The sequence below is a fragment of the Rhinolophus hipposideros genome (assembly GCF_964194185.1).
Source record: "Rhinolophus hipposideros genome assembly, chromosome: 10".
Classification (NCBI taxonomy): domain Eukaryota; kingdom Metazoa; phylum Chordata; class Mammalia; order Chiroptera; family Rhinolophidae; genus Rhinolophus; species Rhinolophus hipposideros.
The window spans coordinates 24,952,865-24,975,729 of NC_138056.1; the positions used below are offsets into that span (position 1 = coordinate 24,952,865).

Here is a 22,865-nt window from a genome sequence, read left to right on the forward strand (position 1 = left end):
CCTCCCTGTGATAATAGCTTAATTACTTCGTTGATTTTCTGTCTTCTACTATGCTGTTTATAATTAAGGATATAATTTTCTCTAAGTACTGCATTAGCTGCATCCTACAAATTTTAACGTTTTACATTTTCATCATTTATTTCTAAATAGTTTTGACTTTTTGTTTTGATTTTCTCATTGACCTATAAAAATTTTAGGACACTGTTGAGAGTGCCAAAATACTGAATTATATTGGATTCCAAGAAAGCAGGTGTAATCAGGGACTTTCTAGAGCACATGAGTACTTATGTCATCCTAATTTTAGTGGATATTTAAATATAAACAGAAAACTGGAGGGTTTAAGTTAAAATTTAAAAATCCATTGCATACTAATATCTTGGAATATTCATTGTTATAGGGTATATGTGTTAAAAGATAAACATGTTTTTGTTCAAAGAGATTTGTCAAGTGTATCTATAAAAGTGAACAAGACACTTTTAGTGGTAAACAGTAAAACACTAAAAATTTTGAGTGATTATAGAAAAACATCCAGAACTAAAATGATTTGGCATTGGTATATCTCCTGATCAAAGACTGTCATTCATCTTTGCATGTAGCCCAAGTAAGAAACTGAACAGCTACGGACTGTGTCCGTATCAACAACTTTTGTGTATCAACTTGAGGAGTCTCATAGGCATAAAGCTGCTGTGCTAATCAAAGCCTGTGTGTTGTTCTAACTGTCCCGGACATTTCTGGTAAGGTGTGATTAATTCCCCCTCAGAATGAATAATTATGGGAGCCCAGGGTAAGGCCAAATATTTAAAATCGTTCCATGTTAAGTTTCTTACATGATATCTGCTGATAATGCATGAAGGGTCACACAGACTAGTGAAGCTCCTCTTTGAAGAAATACATAATTCTTGGCCCAATGACTAGTGTTAGCCGAGGGAAATATATATTGACTGTTTTCTAGTTAATAATCTGAGGTACTCCATATACTGGATATGAAACTTCTAACAGGATAAATGAAAATTAAGAATCCTAGCAAATGTTCTCATCGTTAGCTCATGGAGGAATGTATTACACAACTTTTGTAAAACTTTTTATTCATGGCTCTTGCTCTATATACTTAAGCCTACCTTTCTTAGTTACATTTTCTTAGGAAACATGTTTGTATTTTCAAATTTGGTAGCATTAATTTCATTCTGTACATTGAATTCTATTATAATCTCATCCATATTATGATGATATTTAGATTTTCATTTACAGCGTTGTATCTTTATCTTTGGATTTTCTCTCGATTCATGTTTTTCTTTCTGAATAACTTTGAAATATTTAAAAAAATATTAACTTTGAAATATGTGAACATATATTTTAGTGGTACTCTTCATGGAATGACATCTTAGATTATATGCATTATTACCTTTTCTAATATTGCTAATTTCTTTTTCTGAATTTAATCTTTCTTACTGCTTCCTTTCACGTAGGTTTTTTCTTTTCTTCACTATAGTACTTTTTTTAAAACAAGAATTAACAGTACTGGTAATCTATTAAGGTAATTTCCAGATAAGCCTTGTCCAGTAGAACTTCCTGTGTTGATGGAATCTCATATAATTTTCACGTGTCACAAAATCTACACTGTCTAGTACAATAGTCATTAAATACATGTGGCTATTGGGCACTTGCAGTGTGGTTAATATAACTGAAGAACTGAAGTTTAAATTTTATTTTATTTACTTAAATTTAAACACTACATTGGGCTAGTTACTACTATATTGGACAACATAGCTCTAGATCAAGATTTGGCAAACATTTTCTGTAAAAGACCAAATAGTAGATATTTTAGGCTTTGCAGACCATGTGGTCTCTGTTGTGACTTAGCTCTGCTGCTGTAGCACAAAAGCAGCCATCGACAACTTGTAAATGAATGAGCATGGCTGTGTTCCAGTAAAACCTTATTTGCTAAAATGGAGTCAGCTGGATTTGGCTGATGGTCCCTAGTTTGACAAGCTCTGCTCTAGATGAAAGATGTGGCTAGGGGATATATACTTTTTTTTTCCTGCTCTGCATTCCCTGGGTTCTTTCTGTTATTTTTTTTGTGCGCGCGTGTGTGTTTTGGAGGAGGGAGAAGAGTGTTCCTGCAACTTTTTTTTTTTTGGTGTCAATTTTAAATAGTTTTATTTCAGACATCGCATTTTCCACTTTACAATACAGTGCTTATAAAGTACATCATTATTTCCTTTCCCTGTGCACATATTCCATATTCAAGTATTAAGAATGCCCAGTTTTTTTTAGTATATAGCAGCTCAACTTTAAAACTGCTGTGAATTTGCTACAAATTTGGGTCCTTCCATATTTTGTGTGGAACAATATTAAATTTATGCTCAAGGTTGGCTTAATCAACATCTTCAATGGTGGGTCCAGAAGAGGCACCACCGGAAGGAGGGGCTCCACCTCCAGGGAAGCCTCCAGGCATCCCTCCTGGCATGCCTCCTGCACTCTGGTACAGCTTGGTAAGGATAGGATTGCAGACTTTTTCCAGCTCTTTCCGCTGATGTTCAAATTCTTCCTTCTCTGCAGTCTGATTCTTATCAAGCCAGTTGATGATTTCATTGCACTTGTCAAGAATCTTCTGTTTGTCCTCATCATTGATCTTGCCTTGGATTTTTCATCTTCAACAGTTGCTTTCATGTTAAATGCATAGAATTCAAGTGAATTCTTGGAAAGCACCTTGTCCCTCTGCTTCTCATCTTCAGCTTTGTACTTCTCAGCTTCCTGGCCCATGTGCTCGATGTCTTCCTTGCTCAGGCGATCCTTGTCATTAGTGATGGTAATCTTGTTCGCTTTTCCTGTACTTTTATCCACAGCAGAGACATTGAGGATGCCGTTGGCATCAATATCAAAAGTGACTTCAATCTGAGGAACATCTCGAGGTGCAGGAGGTGTGCCTGTGAGGTCAAACTTGCCAAGCAAATCGTTATCCTTGGTTGTGGCCCGCTCACCTTCATAAACCTGAATAAGAACAATAGGCTGGTTGTCAGAATAGGTAGTGAAGGTCTGTGTCTGCTTGATAGGAATGGTAGTATTGCCCTTGATGAGGACAGTCATGACTCCACCAGCAGTTTCAGTGCCAAGGGAAAGAGGAGTGACATCTAACAGGAGCAAATCTTGAACATTTTCACATTTGTCTCCAGGTAGGATGACCACCTGGACAGCTACACCATGAGCAACAGCCTCATCAGGATTGATCCTCTTATTCAACTCTTTTCCATTGAAGAAGTCCTGTAGGAGTTTCTGAATCTTTGGGGTACGGGTAGAACCACCCACCAAAACAGTGTCATGGATCTGGGACTTGTCGAGCTTGGCATCCCGAAGGGCTTTCTCTACAGGGTCCAGGGTGCCACGGAAAAGGTCAGCATTCAATTTTTCAAATCGGGCACGAGTGATAGAGGTATAGAAGTCAATTCCTTCATAGAGCGAATCAATCTCAATACTGGGTTGGGTGCTGGAAGAGAGTGTACGCTTAGCGTGTTCACAAGCTGTACGGAGGCAATGGACAGCCCTCTTGTTCTCACTGATGTCCTTCTTATGCTTGCACTTGAACCCTGCAATGAAATGGTTGACCATCCGGTTGTCAAAGTCTTCTCCACCTAAGTGGGTGTCTCCAGCTGTAGATTTGACCTCAAAGATTCCATCTTCAATTGTGAGAATTGACACATCAAAAGTGCCACCTCCCAAGTCAAAGATCAGCACATTTCTTTCAGCTCCAACCTTTTTGTTTAAGCTGTAAGCAAGAACAGAAGCAGTTGGTTCACTGATTCTAAGCACACTGAGACCAGCAATAGCATCTTTGGTAGCCTGTCTCCGAGAGTCATTGAAGTAAGCAGGTACTGTGACGACAGCAGTGGTAACAGTATTCCTGAGGTAGGCTTCTGCAGTTTCCTTCATCTTTGTCAAAACCATAGATGGCACTTCTTCTGGATAGAAACTTTTTGTCTCTCGCTTGTATTCTACGTGGACCTTGGGCCTGCCAGCATCATTCACCACCATGAAGGGCCAGTGCTTCATATCAGATTGAACAACAGCATCATGAAATCTACGTCCATTCAGGTGTTCGGCATCCAAAACCGTGTTGGTGGGGTTCATTGCAAGTTGATTCTTTGCAATCGTTCAGTATCAGTAAAGGTGACATAACTTGGGGTGGTTCGGTTTCCCTGATCATTAGCAATTATTTCCACTTTTCCGTGTTGGAAGACACCCACACAAGAGTGCCCAGATCAATGCCAACTGCAGGTCCCTTAGACATGGTTGCTTCAGTGTAAATGTGTCTTGTGAAGAAGACAGATCCCTACAGCTGCCCCCTCGTTCAATCTCCTGCAACTTTTAAAGAGACTATTACTCTCCTTGAGTTGTTACTGTTTCTTCAATTTCTATTCCAACTTTTATATTTCTTTGTATGTGGGAGGAGATGGTAGATAGGCATTGCTTTTTAAATTTCTTTAAACTCTACTCTTTGTTCTTTTTAATTCTACTCTCATATGCCTCTTGTTTCATAGATGCAATATCTTATCGTAAACCTCGGAAGATGGTAAATGGAATTCTTTTCCTTTTTTCCCCCTCCCTGAATTCCCTCTCATTTCTCCAGAGTTGCTTCATCTGTTTTCTGTCATGGACTGCCTTTTTCATTCTTGTGGTTTCTTTAAATATAGGTAATCTTTGGTTGTCCATTCATATTGCTATATGACCAATTGAATAACATAACTAACTGGAGTGGATTTTCTCTTCTTTTGTTTCCCTAGCATATTTTTACCCTAAATGGAAAGAATATTGATGGGAAATTCCTTGTAGGTAGGTAGGACTTATTTATTGGTATGCTTTGCTTAGTGGATAAACAGAGAGCAAGCAGATAGGTAGGGATCTTATCTAATAGCCAAATAAGGAGGATCTATCCTAGGTTTCCAAACACCATACATTGGAGCCCAAATTCCTGTCAAGCAGGTAATACTTCTTTTTTTTTTTAAAGTCAGTTATCTTTCATAACTGTTGGTTCTGCCCACAACGCCTTAGGAGTTGGAAAGAAAAGTTCCATCTTCCCTGAAACATTCTCTCGTGTGTGTGCTTGGCCAGGGGTCAGCATACTTTTTCAGAGACAAGATAGTATTTTGTCTCTTGCAGCCTCTTTTATAACTACTCAACTCAGCCATTGGAAACCAGTCATAGATAATACGTTAATATATGATAACAGCTGTGTTTTAATAATGCTTTATTTATGAACACTGAAACTTGAATTTCATATAATTTTTACATGTCTCAAAATCTTTTCTTTCAGCCATTTAAAAGTATAAAAATAAGTGTTAGGTTGCAGGGTATACAAAAAGCAGGTAGTATCCTGGAAAATTTGCCCTGTGAACTTAGTTTGCCAAATGCTGTACTAGACTGTTGTTTTTTCCACCCTATTCTACCTATCGCTATGATTTCATATGTTCTATCTTCTAGAAATTCTTCAAAATCTTTCGTAAGTTGCTGCTGTTCACTCCCTTTTACTAGTCTGAAGCTGATTCTATTCAGGCCTTCAACAGATTGGATGAGGCCCACTGGCATTAGGGAGGGCAATCTGCTTTGCTCAGTCCAGTAACTCAAATGTTAATCTCATCTCAAAATAAACACCCTTAATACTGTTTAACCACATTATCTGGCACCGCGTAGTCCAGACAATTTGACACATAAAATTAACCATCACATTCACATAGCTACTAAGTGGTAGAGCCAGGCTTCTCAGAAGAGCGTGGCTGTCTGATGACAAAACCCATGCTCTTATTTACTATTCGCACCTAGCCCCAAACTCAGCATTAGTATCCTCCTAAAGATCATCTTTTATTTAGCTATTTTTTTTACTTTTTATATTTTTCATACCCCAAGATGTAAGATTAAAAAAAAAGTTAAAAGGCCATTTCGTATTATAATTTTGTCATTCTGCAGAATGAAAGGTTTGAAAATAATTTTGTAATCTGTGGTATTCTAAGTTTAAATTTTTAAAAATAAAATAAATCATGTTTCCTGTTTTTATTAACATTTCCGAAATGAACTCACATGGAATTAATGAATTACTATCATATGTGGTGATCATTTACCGAGCATTGGAATATGTTCATTTTAGAGCTTATCAGTAGCCTAGTCTTGATTCTCTAGTTGAAGTTGTTATGTGAGCCCTTTCAGCTAGCTATAAAGGTCTTGGATCCTTTTTTCAAACAAACATCTTTTTTTGTGATAAAATATATACAACATAAAATTTACCATTTTAATCATTTTTAAGTGTACAGTTTAGTGGCTTTAGGTATATTTGCAGTGTTGTGTAAACATTGCCACCATCTCTTTCCAGAACTTTTTCATCGTCTCAGACAGAAACTCTTTACCCATTGAGCAACCACTCTCCATTCCTCCATTGCCCCAGTCTCTGGTAACTTCTATTCTACCTCCTGTCTTTATGAATTTACCTATCTAGGTACCTCATATCAGGGGGATCATATGACATTTGTTCTTTGTTAACATTTGCATAATGTTTTTCACTTAGCATAGTGTTTTTCAAAGTTCATCCATCTTGTATTGTGTATCAGAACTTCATTTTTATGGCTGAATAATATTCCATTGTATGTACCGTGTTTCCCTGAAAATAAGACGTAGCCGGACAATCAGCTTTAATGCGTCTTTTGGAGCAAAAATTAATATAAGACCACCTGGTCTCATTTTCCTATATTATAAGACCGGGTCTTTAATATGATATAATGTAATGTGTAATATAAGATGATAATATACCGGCTCTTATATAAGTCAGGGTCTCATTAATTTTTGCTCCAAAGGACGTATTAGAGCTGATTGTCTGGCTAGGCCTTATTTTCAGGGAAACACGGTATATAGCACATTTATCCATACATGTCTTGAAAGATATTTGGGTTTTTTCTATCTTTTGCTTATTGTGAATAATGCTGCAATGAACCACTGGCATACAATATCTGTTAGAGCACCTGCTTTTAGTTCCTATAGGTATATACGTAGAAGTGGAATTGCTGGATCATGTGGTAGTTCCGTGTTTATCTTTGTGAAGGAACTGCCAGAGTTATCCACCGTTACCGAACCATTTTGCACCAGGGTTCCAATTTCTCCACGTCTTGAGCAACTTTGGTTATTTTCTGTTTTTTGGATATTCTAGTAAGCTTAAAGTGGTATATCATTGTGGTTTTGATTTGCATTTCCCTAATGTTTGTGATGTTAGCATCTTTTACAATCTCGATAAGCTGAGAATTTTCCAAATTATCTGGTGTCAATTTCTTTTTGCTTAACAGTACCTCAATTTCTCTCTTTTCTCTCAAATTTTACTACAAACATCAAGGAGAAATCAGTACACACCTTCAACACATTGCTTGGAAATCTTAGCTAAATACCCAAGTTTATTGCTTACAGGTTCTACTTTTCACCCAACAGTAGAACACACTTCAGCCAAGTTTTCTGTTACTTTATAACAAGGATTGCTTTCTTTCCCCTTGTTTCCTTCTTAAGATTCACCAGAAGCCCTTTAATGATCATATTTCTACAACATTCTATTCCTAACAATATATATGTATATTCTCTAAAAGTTTTCTCTGCCATCTTGTTCACTTCCTTCTGAGCCTTCACCAGAATCTCCTTTACATCTCTATTTCTACTAGTGATCTCTTCAGTCTTTTTTATTTTTAGTTATCTGTTACAGCAGTACACTACTTCCCAGTACTAAAATTTATATTAATTTCCTAGGACTTTCATAACAAATACCACAAACTTGGTGGCTTAAAACCACACAAATTTACTTTGTCACAGTTTTGGAGGCCAGAAGTACAAAATCAAGGTGTCAGCAGGGGCACATTTATTCCAGAGGCTCTAGGGGAGAACCTTCCTTGCCTCTTCCAGATTCTGGTGGCTCCTCTTGTTCTTTGGTTTGTGCCTGCATAACTCCAATCTCTGCCTCCATTTTCACGTTGTCGTTTTCTCTGTGTGTTTTTTTCTGTCTCCTGTGAGGACACTCTTGTTGGATTTAGGGCCCACCCTAATCTAGTATGATCTCATGTTGATCCTTAATTATATCTGCAAAGACCCTGTATCCCAATAAGGTCACATTCTTAGGTTTCAGGTGGAGGTGAATTTGGGGGATTGTAGGTGCACTAAACACACTACAGTCTCTTTTTGGATAAGTGTATTATAAATGTGTTATATAATCTATAATTTTTAAAAAGATCTCTAGGTTTGTGCATATTTTGTTATGAGATTATTTCACAATATACTAACACTGTTATGTTAATCATATTAGCCCTGAATCGGGAAAACACTTTTTTCAGACTTTATAATGTATATTAGAAATGTATATATTATTATATTTCTAATATAATGTATATTAGAAATTATAATATACATTATATTAAAAATATATATATTATAATGTATATTATAATGTATATTAGAAATGTGACCTTGCTTTTTAATGAGGATATTATACACATGTGTATGCACATATAAATAAACAATACTGAAGTTCTATTGACTTAAAAAAAAGTATTAGTATTCACATCAATGTAGTAGATCCACCTCTTTTTTTAGAATAGTGATGGTCTCAAATTGACTGGAATGAGTTTGTGAAGTTAGATTTCCTTGAGATTTTTGGGTGGTTTCAAGATTAACTCCAAAATGTTTAATGAGTTTTTCAAATATTTAAATAATTCAGAGGAAAAATTATTTTTGCAAGCAGCAGCAATATAACTTACGTATATTTACTTGAGTCTTCCAATCAGATGAGATTGTTAAGATCAAGTACAGTGCCTGTAAATGGGTGAAAGAGTGTATTTAAGCAGACTGGTATTACAGAAAAAAGAAAAACAATTCAACTTTTAAGGGTCCTAAGGTTTAAGGAGAAAAGATGGTAGGGTTATAAAGAGAGGAGATTGAATAAATCAAAAATTGCGGTTGAAACACTAAAGAGATGGAAGATTGATTGGCAGAAGTAAGCAAGTATCAGAAAAGTGACATGTACTATAGCAAAGGCAAATAGGATAAGAGGAAGACTTTAAGGAGAACAAAAGATAAGAAACAATATCATGAATAACTTAATGATAAAGGGTAGAATATTAATATATAATAAATAGCTTCAGTCAAATTAATAAATTGTTAGAGTCACTATAGTCTTGATATCATACACTCAAGGTTCTCATGTCATTTTCCCTGAAGAAAATAGTAGGAACTATATTACATATTAATTAAATTTCAATTGAATATATTATTCACATGTCGATATATTGATATTTGATATTGTGTACTGTCAGTTAGATGTAATTATGTATTTTAAGATACATGTTCATATGCTGTTATTTTCTTTTAATGGCAAAAATTTAGTTTTCAGTGCAGACACTCAAATGTCGCACATAAACATAAAGCAGAATTTTAACATTTTAAATAAAAATGGGGCTAAGACATTTTTTTCAGTCATAATGATTGACATCGAGTTGTTATAGTTGAATATGGGACAGGTTTTGATATCCAAGACAGTAATATATTTTACTTCTGTCATACTACTTCTCACATGATTTTTCCACAATATGCATTCTTCATATTCAGTAAATATCTAGCTAATCAGTCTTTAACACACCAGCATTACAGACTACTTCTTTTCTAAGCCTTTTCATGCTTAAAATTAACTTCAGGTTATTCATGCTGACATGTAGAAATGAATGTTATGTCCTCTCTATTACCTGCAAATTTTAGAGGAATTTGGTATATCAGAACTGTGTATAATTGGCTTATCTACTTTTTTAAGGCCTTGAACACAGTTCTCTATAGATTGATTAGATTGATTAATATATTATGTCACCTACTTACTTTCTTCTTCTACTTTAAATTCTCTCCTGATAAAGGACTTTATTATTTTGGTTTTTAAGAATCATTTAATCCAAAATTTCATTGAGTATTTGATTCAAACTCCCATTGACCTGCTAAAGAGGAAGCCACATCTTAACAACTGAGAGACATTTAGTCATATTATATGTTAATTCAACTTAACATGGCTGAGAGAAGCCTTTACCTAATAATTTTGATTTTCTGCTTTAGGAATCCTGAAACCGTGGATTACCCATATATGCTTTGAGACATGCTTTAGATGTTTTTTTCTGGAAGCCCTGCAACTGCCCTAAACATTGAATGTATTGTAGAACAGACCTATGGTAAGTGGGCTTTTTTTCTTTTTTCTTCTGTCCAGTTCATGTTTGAGTTAAGTCTTATGAATGTTGTAATGCTGCTCCCTGCTGGACACTGTAATTTTTTAAAGTTGGCACTTAATAGGTGGGCAAATAGATGGGCAAATAATTGATTAGCTGGACCCGCTAGGGATGGGAATCATCAGCAGCATTCACAAGAAAACAGCCGTGTACAACAAAAGCAACTTTCTTACCATACTGAGGGATACCATTGCCATCGTGTTGATATCTGGAGCAGGATGAAAGTGCTCACAGTCTTGCTTCTCAATTTCATGGTCTCCTTCCTGTTTGGTGGCATCTAAAAGTTATACATTGAAGGATGATTGTAGGTGATGGAACTTTTAGGATTTTCTAAATTGTGTCTGTTTGTAATTTAAGTCAGTTTTTAAATTATAATTATTATTATTATCTCTTGTAATAAATCAAATTCCCTTCCTGTACTTTTGTTTTTCTAAAGCAAATATTTAAAACAGCTCTAGCGTAATTTAAATTAGGCATTGTTGGGTCTAATTAGAATGAGTAACCCTACGTTACATTTTATACCGTGGATTTTAAGTGTAATTTGTTTTATGTAGCATTTTATAATCCAGCTATCATGTTTTCTAGTACACACAGTGAATGATACACAGCATGACATTGGGTTGGACCTCAAGTGTAGTGTCTGTGTCAGTTTTATCATGAACCCTCACATTGTAGGCATGCACAGGTGCTCCCCAAATTGTTTGAAAATGTGTGAGAGTTAAAAGTGTTTTTCTTCCTACTTTTGAGCTGAAATACATTTTTTGAAGTGTATCCTGTATAAAATTGTTGTCCAGATATAATGTAGATTTTTTTTGGAAAGTAATAAGAAAAAGTAACAGAACCAACATTGAGCTAAGCAAAGATTTAGCAGGATAACTGATCTTATACTCTTTAACAGCCTGGTACTTTTTTGATAGCCATTGGGAAAGCCTATGAAATCTGTTAGTTAGGGTTATGGAGAATTAGGCATAGTAACTTGTTCTTTATTATTAAAATATTGCAATAATAAGTAACAATGTACACCAAGAAAATAGAATTGTTAGCAAAAAAGAGAAGCCCTCTCTTTCTTCTCTGCAAGAATATATTATTTCAGAAAATATATCATTTAAAAGTTTTCAATGTGAAATATAACCTCACATAGTACCATAAATGTGTAGTAAAATGAGTAAGTATATAGCAAACATCCATGTTTCCATAGATCATTACTGGCATCCCAGAAACCCTTGATATAACCTTCCTTTTCTTTAGAGGTAACCAGGTCCTGATTTTTATGGTAATTATTTATATAATTCTCTATGACTTTACCACTTTTATATGTATTCCTCAGCAATATGTTGCTTTTTATCTCTTTAATCTTTCTGGAATCATATGTATTCTTTTTTCTTTTTTGCAAACATTCTTATTGGAAATGTGTTTGCTGTTTTGCGGGGGAAGGGTGTGAAGAACGAAATCTCAGAGAGGGCTGTCTTCAGTGTACTGGGGAGCTTAGGCGTAGAAGGAGTTGTGAGGAATTTAGATGTAGCAGCAATCAGGGTGGGATCAGGGTGCCTGGGGACAGGTTTGGGGTATTTTAGGATAAGTGGGAGGCTGGCAAGATGGCTAGGAAGGGACAGCATTCTTCAGGAAAGGGTGTAGGCTAGGGGTGGAAGGCATTATGCTGATAGGGCCTATTGTAATGCAGTCCGAGGACAGTGGGGGACATCAGGTTAGTATCTAGTACCCAAACTGACACTGTCACAGTCCTCATAGTGTGTCTGTTGGAACAAGTGAGGGGCAGAGCTCAGAGCCCCTTCTCAGTAGGGATGGAGGTGACCCTGCTGCTGCCACTGCCACTGCTCAGCCCGCTCCATTGCATGATGAAGGGTGGAGGAAATGCCCAGGATATATGACCCAAGCCTTGCAGCAGCATACAGATCCAGCTGGAGGAGCTCCTTGAGTACTTCTGTTGGACCAAGTCCTTGAAAGTCACAGCTCATGGAGGAAAGTTCCTACAATGTGGCTTTGCCATTCAGGCTGCCAAAGAGGTCTTGAGGGTTTTGCTTGTATGTGTTGAGGGTGATGAAGGTGACAACCTTGCTGAGCTTGGGCTTCTCCCAGCCCAGGTCATGTGACAGCCCCCACTCCTGCTGGAGCTCCAGCTGCGCCCTAGCCCCAGCCCCAGCCCCATCAGGCATGCGTCATCTTCCAATAGCTGGAAGAAGTCCTTGCTCTCCATGGAGCTCCCATGCGCCTTAGCTCCAGTGTGCTTTGTCCTTTATCAAGCAGTTCCTGGAGTGTGGCAGCTGCGGTTGGGCACAGACACAGGAAGGGGGCTGGTGTGGCGGCGCTCAAGTCCAGACCCGAGAGCCAAACTCATCACTCATGTTGGACACTGACCTGAACCTGGAGACTGTGACCAGCCTTCGTGCTTCCCTTAGGGCTGGTGACACCCGTGATGCTGGCTCGGCTCTGGTGTTCGGTTGGGGTACCGGGTGGCATGGCATGTGGGTGGACTGGCTGGTGAGTTCCGTTTTTGGGAATCATATGTATTCTTTCTTCCCTTACTCAGCATTATGTTTAGAAAATCATCTATGTAGTTGCATGTAGTTTTATTTTGTTTATTTTCATTACTATATATTCCTTTGGAATGAATATGACAGAATTCATCTGTTCTGTTGTTGGTGGATGTTTGGGTTGTTTCTACTGTTTGGCTATTATAAATGACATTGCCATGAACGTTCTTTTATATTTCATGTGTTATTTTTTATATGTGTCAGGTGGAAAAAGTCGTTTACAGGTTAAAGAGAATTGATTATAGTGGTATTTTAAATTAGTTTAAGTGACTATCTGAGAAATTTGTTGTATCATGAGAGTAACACATTAAATATTGGAAAAGATTCTGAAGTGATTATAATTTTACTGTCGGCGTTAAATATATGGCAAAGTGGCCTACAGTTCGTGATAGCTTAAATAGTATATGTATAGATATATAAATATAATATAGGACCTAATGCAGTAACTCTTTGTTTTACTTTATTAGCACATTTCTTGTTTACTATCAGGTCATGTTTTCTATAACCACTTTATTGAAGAAACAAAGGAGGGCTAGAGAGATTGATTTACTTGAACAAGGTCATTTAGCAAGTTGGAGCTAGAAACCAAACCAACCTATCTACTAGACAATCACAATTTAAAGAAAACAAAGTGAAAAGTGAAATCGGGATATTTTCTTGAGTGTCCAGCCATTTAAGTGGAAAATTTGCTTGATTTGACTAGCTTTCAGAAATTATCAGATATTCTTTTGACTATGAACCAAGAACTGGCTTAGCACAGGGAATGGTATGTTTAAAGCCCCTCGAGTATAAATGCACTTTATCACAGTTCATCAGCAAAAGGCAGCCATCGTATATTCTAACTTGAATTTTATTTTGAGTAATTCTTCATCCATTGGGCTATTGTTAACAAATGTTATATTCTTCATCTGTTAATTTTGTGGATAATTGAATGTGTCAAAATTTCTTCTATAAGAATATTTTTCTAAGATGCTTCTAAAAATCTAAATTTTACCCTTCTGTTTTCCTAAGCAGGACACACTAAGAATAATTTAGGTTTTTGTTTTGTTTGGCGGCTCAGAGTTGTCATTGTGAACATCAGTCATTTCACAGAATCTATGTGGTTTCCTCAGAGATGGTTATGCTGTGTAGGACTGTTCTCTTAAATTGTACTAGACTGATAAGCTTTTATGTCGTGGGTGCTACTTGTGATGTGTTTCGTTTGTTGGGTTTTTTTTTGTTTTGTTTTATCTATATTAGGTAATTCTTGTGTTTCGCTGTGAGTGCATTATGTTGACTCTAATAGTAAAAAGAGCATTTGCCTAACATTATACATTGCTTCGGTGAGAGTTTAAGTATGATTCTACTCCATCTACTGACTAAAGGCATAGAATGTGTGGCAGCTTTTTAAAATTTACTTTGGGGTCAGCAGCTGGCTAGTCACTTTGTTTCAGGGGCTTAGATTTTTTTCCAACCAATGTCTGGATGATTGAAATGAAACATAGATTGCATATACAGGTATATTCTTAATGTGGGAAATAAAAACTATAATGTACATATTCTCTTACAGAAAAGTGATAATGAAACTGGATTTACTTAAGGATTCTTTCAAATAGGAAATCCAGTGGACTTAAGTGGTTGTTTTCTAATTATAAAATATTTGATAGGATGGGCAGTGAAATGAAAACAATGTATTAATACTACCTATTGAAAATGGCAGTCGCAAAGATTAAACCACCTTTAAATGAAAGCTTTTTAAAGGAAAATATAGAAATAACACAAATTTGATTTCGTGGAAACGTTTAAGTCTTCAGGAAGACATTCATTTAAAAGTGAAATGCATTTTTGACTGCCTATACAATTACAAACTATTCAACAAAAATTTGAAAAACGAGTGGCGGGTATATTTGTTTCTAGATGACAGGAGATATTGGGAAGGTAGACAACTGCTATCCCAAAGATTAATCTGCGATCCCAAGTAAGTTCTTATGTCAGTGAAATTTTTTTACATTTGAAAATTCCTTTGCTCTTAAACTTACTAAGTCAACAAATTTTACACATTCGTTTAGGGGAAAAAATAAGCAGCTTCATATAGTTTTTTGCAATGAGAACATCTTTGTGAGAATTTGCCCAATGAACAAAATATCTTAGAGGCCCAAAGAGAGGAATAGCTTTTTTTAGGATACTTCTAAGATCCATATTTGGTGGAAATGGAAAATGACACAAACCCCATAATTTGGCAATTTCTAGAAAAAGACCAATGCATTTACACATTTGTCTCAGTACCAATTCTGGGAATGTATTACAGATATACTTGTGTATCTATAAAATAACATATGCATGGGAGTTTTCAGTGTAGCTTTTTTGCAGTAGTAGCAAAAGACTAGACACACCCCTTATGTCTACCAGTAAGGTACTTGTTAAATGAACTGTGGTATGTCTATACAATGAAATACTCTACAGCTATAAAAAAAAGAAAGTGTTCTCTACATGCAGAGTTGGAAAATTTTCAAACATGCATTGTCATTTGAAAAGAGCAGAGTTAAAACAGTGTATTGTAAACTACTTGTTGTGTAAAAGGAAGGGGAATAAAATGTATATTTAGAGATGCTTATATTTGCATAAAGAAAATCTGGAAGGGTATACAAAATGTAAATCCTGTGTGCTGATGGGTGAAGAAAACAGAGTAGTAGGGACTTTTACTGTATATGTCTTAGATTGTTTTAATTTTTGAATATGTGAATGTGTTGCTAGTTAAAAGTAATTTTATTTGTAAATCAAATGAGAGAGAATGGAATAACTTTACTATATTTTCACAAAATTAGCCAATTTTACTCATCTATCCCCAGAGCTTTGCAGCTAGTAAGCACTGAATAAATATTTGTTATACAAATTAAAAATGGACTCCATAGTCTTTTGATAATCTGTTTAGCTTATTTCTTAAAGTATATTTTCAAAATGAGAACAACAGTATAGTAAATCATGTGTTGATTCCAGTATAAAAATAAGGGAAATATTTAAGTGGGAGATAATGAGATACATAGTTTATTATAATGTCATGGAGTTTCATTTAATTGGTATGATATTGATATTAATGAATTAATTATATTTTCTTTACCTTCGTTGAAAAGTAAAGTAAAACTTTTCAAGAGATTCCTATTAAACTAAGTAATAAGCTTTCATAATTAAACAAAGTTTTATGAAATTTGAGGGCAACGGGGCAATGGCAAATATATATTCTTTGTACTGCCTTTTCTTCTGTGAGACTTTAGTTTCCCACATAAAGACATTTCAGTCCTGAGACTGTTTTAGAAGGTCTGTCATAATAGCAGCAGCAGCAGCAGCAGCTACTTCTGACACAAAGGCCAGATACCTCTGAAAATATGGTTTTGTAGGTTGGAGAATGGGAGACGATAACAGGCTCATTGGCTGTTGCTCCTCCATTTTTGAGTACAGGAACTTATCTCAGCTATGGAGTTGAAAATTTGATTACTCAAGTAAGTAGTATCAGAACCCTTACTTTTTTCTTTTAGATTACATACAGAGAGAAAAAAAATACACACATTTTAAGAAAGGAAAAAACTGTATTAAAGTTACACTGATGGTGACCACTTTGAGCACCTCTTGTAATTGCAGAAGTCAAACGTGACTTGTGTTCATCTTTTGTTATCAGTATATATTGACTATTAAAATTTTAATAGTTTTTCATGTCTTAAAATGTGTATACATTTTTTTGGCACCCTCTGATATGGCAATTGTTCCTAAATTTCTTGTGACAAAGATTTTGACTACCTTTGTATATCTGTGTATTTGTGTGTAAAACTGACTTTTTGAAGAAAGCTCTATATACAGAAAAGTGCACATATTATAAATGATGGCTCAGTGAATTTTTTGGAGGCCAAATACACCCATGTAAGCAGCGAGCGCCTGGATAAAGACAAAGAAAAAGGACATTATCAGCACTCTAGAAATAGACACCTTCACGTTTCCTTCCAGTCACTGTTACCCTCCTGCACCAGGATAACCACTACACTACCCTGACTTTTGATAGCATAATTAGTTTTGCTTGTTTTTGTATTTTATATATAGAATTAAACAGTCTATTTTATGTCTGGTTTCTTTGCTCAGCTTTATGTCTTGAGATTCATCGACATTGTTGCCTGTAGTTGTACTTTGTTAATTTTGCTGCATTTCATTGTATGATTATATCACATCTATTTTTTATCCCTTCTGTTAATGGACATTGGGGTGCTTTCCATATAACAACACTACTATAACCATTCTAATACATATCTTGATTGATATATTTGAGGGTTTCTTTTGAGGATATATCTAGAAGCAAAATTACTGGATCATAAGTATATATACATCCAACTTTAACCAATATTGCCAAACAGATTTCTAAAATGGTTGTGTTAGTTTACATTGATGTGAGAGTTCTTGTTGCTCCACTTCTTCACTAACACTCGATTCTTTGCTTCACCTCTTTTGTTTTCCAAATTCTGGTGTGTATAAAATAGTAAACCATTATTGTTTTGCTTTCTAGTTCACTGATGATAAATGAAGTTGAATACCTTTTCATATGTATATTCCTTATTTCATGATCCTCTTTTGTGAAGTGCCTGTTCACCTCCTTTGCACACTTTTCTGTTGGGCTGTCTTTTTTTTCTTTGTAAATGTTCTTCATATATTTGGAATATGTATGAGTTCTTCATTGAATATAGGTATTGCAAACATTTCTCCTGCCCTGAGGTTTGCCCTTTCAATTATTAATAGTGCTTTTGCTGAACAGATGTTTATGACTTTAAAGTAGTCCAGTTTGTCGTTTATGTTTAATGTTTTTGACATCTTATTTAAGAAGTATCTGTCTACTCCAAGGATATTCTGTTCTCTTACTCTCGAAACGTGTTTTTGTGTTACTTTTAGATCTGTAATTTTAGACTGTATTTTCGTTTTAGGCAATTTTGCTCTGCTTTTTCGACTCAAGAATCTATCTCTAGACAGAAAAAGGAGGTGGATTTATGTTAATGACCATAATTATGTACTTTTAACAAAATACTCTCTTACGAAAACAATGTGTTTATCTATGTTTGCCTCAACTGTAGCTTTAATGTACTGCTTTGTTTATTTTGTTTGCCTTTAAAGAGAGTCTACTAGATTATTCAGGGAAGAGTTTCTGGGGTGGGAAAATAAATGTTATCATTTTCAATATTTTTAACAATACTAGTATTCTATAAATGTTTATCCATGAAATACAAAATTATAAAAGTATTTTTATATAAAAAAATGTAAAAGTATTTACAGACACGATCCCAGTTACCTCATTTGGATATAGTTCACTCTGTTAAAGTTTAAGATATCTAATTGAGGGGAAAATTAGGTTTTAACTTTTGGCATTAAAGCAATATGAAATATAATGGCTATTATATTTGAGAATTATTTTTATACGCTCATTTTAATTATTTTCATTTTGAGTAGATGTTGTGAGCATCAATTTGGTACATGTTATGAACATTCATTAGGCCTTCAGTGATACATTTTATTCAGAAATATTTGAGATATATGTTCTGATTATGTGCTATTATTTGTGTTGCAGAAGATTTTTTATTTTAGTTTTAGCTTGTCAATAATGTATATTATTAATTTCATAATACTTAATTTTGCATTTACATTTCTTAATGAGAATAATTGCCTATTTAAAAATGTATTTTTTTCTCTGATTACTGTGCTGAAATTAAAGAAAGGTGACTGTACTTGACTTTTAAATAACCACTTAGATATTTTTCACTTGTCTTGTACATTTTTTAGTTTAAAGCATCAAATTAAGTAATATTTTATCCTGGCTTTTATTTAATTCATGAATTTAAAACCTGAAATTCAGATAAAAGATAGTTCCAAAATAAATCCGGTATATTATTTATGAGTGGAGCGACACATTAGCATTGGGTTCACAATAGATCATATCGCTTTTATTCCATCTTACAAGCTTAGCAGCACAAACAGAATAATCAACATATTATTTGGCTGTCATCTGCTGAACAGAAACCAGAGATCACAAGGAGGTTTTCCCTAGCTGTGGTGATGGCCTTTTTGTTCCAAGCCCCCATCTGGGAGGGCCATGGTGTGTTATCATATGGAACGCGGGGTTTTCTGTAATCTGCTTAGCTGCACTGCAGTTTGAATCTTCATTCCATGTTTGTGTAATTTATAATTTTAATGAGACCATGGCTCTTGTGGGCTTTGAAATATATTAAAAGCTCTTTTGTGCATATGCTTTTGTTCTTGCTTAATAGGCTCAGTGTATTTAAAACTGATGAATTTTTATTCGTGAATTTGGATGTCTAGGGATTAACTAAGACTGAATATCATTGCTCTCATAGTGATGGTTAGAAAGTTCTTTTATTGTTATTATTTGTGTGTGTGTGTGTTTGTGTGTGTTTGTGTGTGTGTATGTGATACTTGTAAGCAAGTATCACATATGTACCCAAAGGAAAGAAATATATAACTTTAAAAGGCTAGGAAAAAGTGGCATGATTAGGTCATAAATAACTGATTTACATATTATCCATCTTATTTATTGATATCGTATTTCATCTTTAGTCTTAGTATTTTAGATAAATATTATAAAATAATAATTATGAAAAATCAAATTTTAAATGAATTAATGCTTTAGGTACTATTGTTTGTATTGAAATAATACTCCAATGTATGACAAAGGTTGACATACTATCAATTGTCTGTGGTCATACTAAATCTGTCATTAATTATCTTGAATTAAATTAGGTGTATGTTTTATTGTTTAACTATTTACAGTTTTTCATGTTTCTGTAATACTTTTCATGAATGGACTTTTTTGAAAACCTACATTGTTGGATATGATGCGAAGACTAATGGAAAAGCAGCTTTTAATAATTTATAAAATTGACCTTTTTCATTCTGCTAAAATTCTGAAATGTACTAAATGCTTCAAATATCTATAGTTATTACTTATGATGTATTTTTAAAAATTTGAATATAAACAGTTATATAGCACCTTAGGAAAAAAATCATGGCCCTTGCTAGATGCAGACATGTTCTTTGAAGTTGCTGTCTGTTGGACTCAATGAGGGGTAACACACAGACTATAGTAGTCTTTTATGAATTTGCCCAAGATGTACTTTTTCTAAAAACCCATGCTTACTGGACTAAAGCATTTTTGTAACTATAAAACATCATTCTTTTTTGGTACATGATCTTCAGTGATTTAGTTGGTTCCTTCTCCTTCACTGCCCTTAAGCTAGAAATATGAAATAGATGCTAAAATAACAGCATTTTGTTGTTTCTTTGCTAGGCTTATCTATCAAATTTAACACTAGAATGTTTGTTCTTCCATAATAACCCTTTGCTTTAGTATTTTAATTATACAATTTCAGTTACTTTAAGAGTATATTATTGAAAATGTGTAATCTACTAAAGCAGTGCTGTCCAATAGAAATATGAGTCGCATGTTTTTAACCCACTATATCCAAAATATCTTTTCAACATGTAATCAATATAAAATTTCTTACTTTTTTTTGTACCAAATCTTCCAAGCCCTATGTATATTTCATACTTTCAATACATCTCAATTTAGACTAGTCACATTTCAGGTGCTCAATAGTATATGTAGCTAGTGGCTACTTTATTGAACAGTATTGCTCTAAAGTATTACTTATAAATATCACAACAGAAATGTGTCTTTTTTGCATTGCTCATTATTTTTCTAGTAATATCCTAGTGAAAATAATCAAAGAGTATTCATGTGCAATGTAGTTGAAATTACAGGTTTTTATAACTCTACCACTGATACATTGGTATATATATGTATCACTGATATATTGGTATATGTATACACTGATATATTGGTATATAGCTGTCTGATTAATACTCAAAATCAGAATTATGTCACTTGACTCCTGAGTACTTATCAGATATTGTTCAGATATGCTGAAAGATATTGTGATGGTAAACAGATAATGGATAATATTATGGATGTGGTATGTTCCTCAGCAATTGTGGGCAAATCAGACTTGTCAAATAAGTATACCAAGGAGCTTAGTTTTACAAGAATTCGACGGCAATTCTTAATACCTACTTTTCAATATAAAGTTGAGATTTCCTCCTTGCATTTTTAGAATTTTTTTGTTTAGGTGTTTGTATGAATGTATATGAATCTCTTCATATAAGTTTGCTTAGATCTGGTGTAGCTTTAAACTTCTTAGAAGAAAAAAGCTGAACATACTGTTTTCTAAATATCTAGGATACTATACATTTTAAATGCTCTCTATATATTCAAATATAAGGAGGATTTACTTCACTAAGTACTTTAAAAACATACAGTTAAGAATTATAAAATCGAGTTATAATTGATTTGAAATTGATTCATATATCTTAACGTATAAAATGATCAAGACGACTTATATAAAATACTGCTACCGTACTTACTTTATAAAAAGTAGAGACCTTCTTATGTGTAATTAACCTTCTTGCTCAAGTATGGTTTAGAGAGAAAATTGTATGTTCATGAGATCTGTGAATTTTTCATATTTTCTAAATTTTGAGGGAAATCAGCTAATTTTTATGTAATCTAACTTTTATGTAGATGTTGGCTGATGCCTGTTGTATTCTCTCACTCAAGTTTTTATTGACTTCTGTCTGTGATTTCTGCATTGAAAGCATTGGCACAAAATGTTAAACTACTCTTTAAACAATAGCTCTAGTTTCTTGGAGATGATAAATCCATCCATTGATTTCCTAATTTTATTATGTACACAGTGAATTGTAATCCAAGATTACAGCAAACAAGATGTTAATTTTGAGCCATAATCTATGTACATTTCAATTACAGAGCATGATTGTTATAGAAGCACAGACTAAAAAGGAATAACATTTGTGCTATCCTCACAGGAGCTGTCAATAAAAGATGTAATAGGGGATTTAGGAATCTGGAAATGGCCAACTAATTTATGTGAATCTATTTTATTTCAGCTAGAAAGACCAAGCTCTTTTTCGTCTGCACTGCATATTGCAGAGCACAGGCTGTCTATAGAAAACCAGGCGGCTGCATATGGATAGTCCCTTGATATCATTCACTTGCTGTGTAATCTTATTATGCAAAGTTCTAATCTTCACCTAGAATGAATGCCTCTGGGTCAGAATATAGTCATATCAGGGTTTTTGAGGTCATGTTTTGTGATCCTTAGCTTATTCTTCTAAGTAGGGCTGGGATTTAAAGGGTATTCCCCAGACGCTAGCAAAGATAGACAGCAGAACCTGCTGCCTTTTTGGAAGACAAGACCAACATGAGGTCCCTGGTAGGATTAAACTTGATTTGTAGCTGTAGGATTTTTTAACAGATGTATTATTGGACAGGGAATAGGGGGCCACCAGCACAGCAAAATTGAATCACGACTGGCATTCTCAGGGAGTTTGCTGCCTGCTAAAACAGCAGCTGCATGTGGATTTGACTTCTTTCAGGTGAAGCGACTTCCAGTCATTTGGAAAGGATGGGATGAAAAGGAACCTTGGTGATAATTTTGATGTCTGCAAGATTTAGTACCAGTGTAATGGGATTATCGGTAACACCTTCACTGCAGAAAAAGCCACCTGGCGCTATAACTGGCAGCAACTGAGAACTAATCCTTTCCCATCTCTTGGATGTCATTCATGAAGCTCAAAGCGATTTCTATCCTGCTAACTGTGATTAATTTTATAAACAACAACCAAAAATCAGGTGATCAAGGCAAAGAATATGCTTTCTATTAATTATTTAAAATATGTAGCCATATAAGCTATTTGACTTACAATTTATGTAAGACATATATAAATTATAAACTATGTATAACTTAAAATTTATTAAAATGTTCAAGTAGAAAACTTGATTAATAATGTCTTATACTTTTTCTAGTTGAGTGATGTAATATATTTGCTATTGGTGAAGATTTCTATTTGAGATTAAATGTTAATTTAAATATTTTAGTGTTTTTTGGATATAAGGCCATTATCAATAAATTAAATAAAATGTCTCTAGGTGTGAGGAATTGGA

The 22,865-nt window shown here is 34.5% G+C and overlaps 1 protein-coding gene and 1 pseudogene across 8 annotated transcripts in view; one reads left to right on the plus strand and one right to left on the minus strand.

Moving 5' to 3' along the window:
• Positions 1–22,865, plus strand: part of IMMP1L (inner mitochondrial membrane peptidase subunit 1) — a 69,479-nt gene that overhangs the window by 8,239 nt on the left and 38,375 nt on the right. For 5 of the 7 annotated variants that reach the window (XM_081062439.1, XM_081062443.1, XM_081062440.1 and 2 more), the window contains exon 2: positions 10,105–10,217. In XM_081062439.1, the coding sequence (XP_080918565.1) occupies positions 10,154–10,217 (64 nt within the window). In that variant the 5' untranslated portion in view covers positions 10,105–10,153. Of the gene's footprint in view, positions 1–10,104; positions 10,218–22,297; positions 22,554–22,865 lie in introns of all 7 variants that reach the window. The other 2 variants (XM_081062437.1, XM_081062438.1) reach the window with 1 other exon arrangement.
• On the minus strand, positions 2,375–4,285 carry LOC308503264 (heat shock cognate 71 kDa protein-like; annotated as a pseudogene). Its single transcript has one exon. The product of its transcript is annotated as a heat shock cognate 71 kDa protein-like (transcript).